The sequence below is a fragment of the Saccopteryx leptura genome, chromosome 3, assembly GCF_036850995.1.
Source record: "Saccopteryx leptura isolate mSacLep1 chromosome 3, mSacLep1_pri_phased_curated, whole genome shotgun sequence".
In the NCBI taxonomy this organism is placed as follows: domain Eukaryota; kingdom Metazoa; phylum Chordata; class Mammalia; order Chiroptera; family Emballonuridae; genus Saccopteryx; species Saccopteryx leptura.
In genome coordinates, this window is record NC_089505.1 from 109,716,139 (window position 1) to 109,720,730 (window position 4,592).

The 4,592-nt window shown below is 59.2% G+C and overlaps 1 protein-coding gene across 2 annotated transcripts; it reads left to right on the plus strand.

Annotated features, from left to right (window-relative positions):
- Positions 1-740: 740 nt before the first annotated feature.
- On the plus strand, positions 741-3,353 carry GJB4 (gap junction protein beta 4). 2 transcript variants are annotated; one of them, XM_066372101.1, is made up of 2 exons: positions 741-787; positions 2,144-3,353. In XM_066372101.1, exon 2 carries the CDS (start codon positions 2,218-2,220, stop codon positions 3,013-3,015), a length of 798 nt encoding a protein of 265 aa, XP_066228198.1. In that variant the 5' UTR covers positions 741-787; positions 2,144-2,217; the 3' UTR covers positions 3,016-3,353. The 2 variants fall into 2 exon arrangements, with proteins under 2 accessions (XP_066228198.1, XP_066228199.1); XM_066372102.1 differs by lacking the exon at positions 741-787 and adding an exon at positions 815-1,139.
- The last annotated feature ends 1,239 nt before the right edge of the window (positions 3,354-4,592 follow it).

A 4,592-nucleotide genomic window follows, 5' to 3' on the forward strand; every position in this document is an offset into this window, starting at 1 on the left:
ACCTCTCCCTGGCTATACATTAACCTTCACTGTCCCAAGGCACACTCTGCAACCCCTGCTGGGTCTCTCTCTCTCCAGCTTCCCTAGAGGTCCGGTCCAAGAGCCAGGCCCACAGTAGACTGATGGTGAGGCTATGCCTGACCCATGCCAACTGGGGCATTTCATGTTGCCAACCTGCACTCCTTGTCTCCACCAGGGCAGTAGGGTTCCCTTGTCTAAAAGAACCATAGTCAGCCCCTCCCATCCCCTCCACGGCTCAGCAGCAGCCCAAGCTCTATTTCCCAGACACGTGCCCACCAAGGTGGGATGCGATCCTGGGCTGAACCAAGGTTGCCCTTTCCATAGACGTTAGCTGCTGAGGACTTCAGAACCAGGCTTCCAGAGCAACTGGCAGGAGAGAAGACTGGGGCAGGGGGACAGGGGGCAATAAGGCAACGGGAAGGGGGTGAGGGCAATCCCACTGTTGCTAACCTGGGCCTGGGCAATGAGGATACCAGGTTTCTGCCCCCTTCCACTGCAGTCTCACCCACATACCTGTCAGATCAGGGAGCCAGACCCAGCCATGCCAGCCAGGCTGAAGAGGAGGCGTAAGCCAGGAGAAAAGAGCCGCGGGTGTTTGCTCGGAATATGTGCCCGGGGAAGTCCGCCCGCCAGCCTGCCCACCTTGGCTCATTGGTTCGGAAAGCCCCACCCAGCGGGGGAGTCAGGAACAAAAGCTGCCTTTGGGAGGCCCTCAGGCAGACAGACCAGCCCAGGGACCGGAGAGGCACGGCTAGACCTGAGCAAGGTGAGGACAGATTGGGCAGGAGGCTGGGCTGGGAAGCAGGGACCAGCAGGGCTGAGGATCCCCAGGGGACCTCTGGCTATGGACCAGGCTTCAGGGAAAAGCAGAGGGGACTGATGATCCCTGGGGAAAAAACCCAGGGAAGTCCCAAAGAATGTCCTTCCAGACTGAGGGGAGGACAGAGTACCAGAGAACAGACGGGAAGAGGAAGGATCAGGAAGATGGGGGTTTTGATTCGGTCTAGCAAACCTCTACTGTGTGTTCACTGGGCCAGGCCCGGTGCTGAGTCTGGGAAACGGGGCCATGAGACCGGGAGGCTGCCCTCCAGGAGCTGGTCATCTGGCACAGAGGACAGGTAAGCACAGGAGTATCAGTGACACCTGAAAGGAGGGTGCTCAAAGGATGTCCCAAGGGCATGAGGTCTGAAGATGCTGAGATCTGCATCAGAGACAGAGGAGGAGCCAGGGTCAGAGATGGAGAAGGGGGCGTGGAGGCTGGAGCTTACAGGACAAGGGCCTGAGTGGAAACCACAGGAGACCTGGCTCACAGCCACTGAGCAAACAGAGAAGGGGATGTCCCTGAGAGAAACAGTAAGTGGCAGGAGGACCGTGCCTGAATCCTGCCTCTGTCACTGCCCCAGTCCCCCCTAAAGCCAGAATGGTTGGAATTCCAGAGGTCCGAACAGTCAGCAACTGAGACCAGCACCCTTGGTGGGGGGTCAGCATGGAGGGCCAGGATGTTACCAAGCCACCAGGGTTCCAAAGAGAGAGCCTGTTTGGTGTGGGAAGGTCAAGGCAGAGATGTCCTGGGGCCAGAGAGGGGGCATAAGAATGATTATCACTCGGGGGTCTAAGAGGCTGCCAGGAACACACCCCACGCAGGGCTTAGCTCATTCATGTTGGCGCTCAGTAACAGGAAACTGGAGGGTAAAGATGCATGCCTCCCCACTCCACCCTGGCCCTGCCCTGGCAGCCAGTGGGAAAGTAGATCATTCATTCAGTTTAAACCTTCCTACTACTTCTTCAGAAGTCAGTGAGCCTCGGGGCCGAAGCTTGGGGTCAAAGAGGTTGGCAGGCATATTAATGCAGAACAATAATCCTTCACATGAATCTATCACTTTATAGAATAAAATATTCCCTGATTTTGGAACAGGAAGACAGAAGTTCAAGATCAGCTCTGCCACTTCCAGCTTGGGGCCTTGGGCGGGTGCCTCCCTGGGCCTTAGCTTCCCCCCCCCCGTGAAACAGGGATAATGGCCATCCCTGCCCCACCAAGTCATTGCGAGTGAGGACATGATGACACTGTGGTTGTGAAACCATTTTGCCAATCAGACCTTCAATAAAGGGTATCCGTTTCCAGGTTCTCCCAGGCCTCGTGGCCCCGGGCCTCAGTGGGTGCACACAGGTGGACCATCCACCTGAGGAGCCATCAGCATGAACTGGGGATTCCTGCAGGGCCTTCTGAGTGGCGTCAACAAGTACTCCACGGCGCTGAGCCGCATCTGGCTGTCGGTGGTGTTCATCTTCCGGGTGCTGGTGTACGTGGTGGCGGCTGAGGAGGTGTGGGATGATGAGCAGAAGGACTTCGTCTGCAACACCCGGCAGCCGGGCTGCCCCAACGTCTGCTACGACGAGTTCTTCCCCGTGTCCCACGTGCGCCTCTGGGCCCTGCAGCTCATCCTGGTCACGTGCCCCTCCCTGATGGTGGTCATGCACGTGGCCTACCGCCAGGATCGGGAGCGGAGGCACCGCCTGAAATACGGACCCAACGCCCCGTCCTTGTACAACAACCCAAACAAAAAGCGGGGCGGGCTCTGGTGGACGTACTTGCTGAGCCTCATCTTCAAGGCAGCTGTGGACTCTGGCTTCCTGTACATCTTCCACCGCCTCTACCAGGGCCATTACGACATGCCCCGAGTGGTGGCCTGCTCCCAGGCGCCCTGCCCCCACACCGTGGACTGTTACATCTCCCGGCCCACTGAGAAGAAGGTCTTTACCTACTTCATGGTGGCCACAGCTGTGATCTGCATCCTGCTCAACCTCAGTGAGGTCACCTACCTGTTGGGCAAGAGGTGCCTGGAGAGCATGGGCCACCGTCGCCGTTGGTCTCAGCGCCAGAGTCGCCTGCGTGACTCGTGCCCGCCACACGCCCTCTCCCAGGGAGAGCACCCCCGAGATGGGAACTCTGTCCTAAAGAAGGCCAGCTCGGTCACAGTGGATATAGGTGGGTAACCATGTGAGGTTGGCACTGGGGCCACTAGGTCCCCCACCTGCGTGCGCCCTAATGCCAGGGCAGTGGCAGCTTCTCTGCAGCAGGGCATGTGAGGAAGCTGGCGCGTGGGGCTCAGGAAGCCCACCTCAGGGCCAGCACTGGGGGCAGTTCTGTCTCAGGGTCCTGAGCCCCAGGGGAGGGAGGTTGGATGGCAGGGGTTTTATATATGGTAATAGGGTATGTCAAAACCCTTAATAAATGTGATTTTCTCAGTACCTTGTAGACCACCAGGTGGGGGTGATGGGTAGGAAAGCAGGGGCTTCACAATGGACCTTGGAGAGGAGGCCAAGACCACTCAGTGAGCCCCAGAACCTCAGATCCTGGTTCACCCGTCACACACCACACACACTCATACTCACACACACAGAGTGTGCCCCCAGGACGTGATGGGGAATACCCAAAGCAGAGACTGCTTCAGGGGTTTCTGGACACTGCAACCAGCTGGCCAAGGCAGGAGAGGGACCCCGGGAGACCCTGTGCCCAGCACGGGTCCCTCAGATGAATGCATGTTGCCCAGGAGGCCCCTGCCTCGCCCACCCGGGCCGCCCTAGCCCTGCGCGGCACCGGTCTCAGGTGGTGAGTGTCCTCTGCCGTAGGAGGGGAGCCCTAGCGGAGGTGGGACGGTGCTGAGAGAGCCCAGGATGAGCATCCACCAGGGTGTCAGGAGGCACATCCCCACAGGCCAGGTACCCACTGAAAGCGTCCAAGCCAAAGGGTCCTATGGATCCTCAAGTTTGAGGAATTTTCCTTCTCTTTATTGGATACACATTCCTTCATTCTCCCCTACCCCCACTCCCACCCCCACCCCACCCCACCACTCAGACCTTGGCACTCCCCAAACCTCACCTCCAACCTGGACCCTCCTGAGTCCCAGAGCTCCACCAGGTGCCCACAGGACCCCCCTCCAGGAGGCTCCCAGGCAACTCCCAAACCTGCCCTCCTCACAGATCACGCCCCAACCCAGCTGTCCAAGCCAGGAGCTGGCCTGACATCCTCGTTCCCCCATCTCCCAACCCACCACACCCCAATCCCACTAATTCAGCCCCTTAAAATGCCTCCCGATCTGCCCCTCCTCTCCCACCCCATAGGCCTAACATCCCACTGGGCCCCTCCCATCTGCATCCACTGTAAAGACAGAATGGTTTTTCTATATTAGAATCTGACCATTTTGTTCCTTCTACATAAAAATTCTTCTGGCCCTGGCCGGTTGGCTCAGAGGTAGAGCGTCGGCCTGGCGTGCAGGGGACCCGGGTTCGATTCCCGGCCAGGGCACATGGGAGAGGCGCCCATTTGCTTCTCCACCCCCACCCCTTCCTTCCTCTCTGTCTCTCTCTTCCCCTCCCGCAGCCAAGGCTCCATTGGAGCAGGGATGGTCCGGGCGCTGGGGATGGCTCCTTGGCCTCTGCCCCAGGCGTTGGAGTGGCTCACGCCCCGGAGGGGCAGAGCATCGCCCCCTGGTGGGCAGAGCTTCACCCCTGGTGGGCGTGCCGGGTGGATCCCAGTCGGGCGCATGCGGGAGTCTGTCTGACTGTCTCTC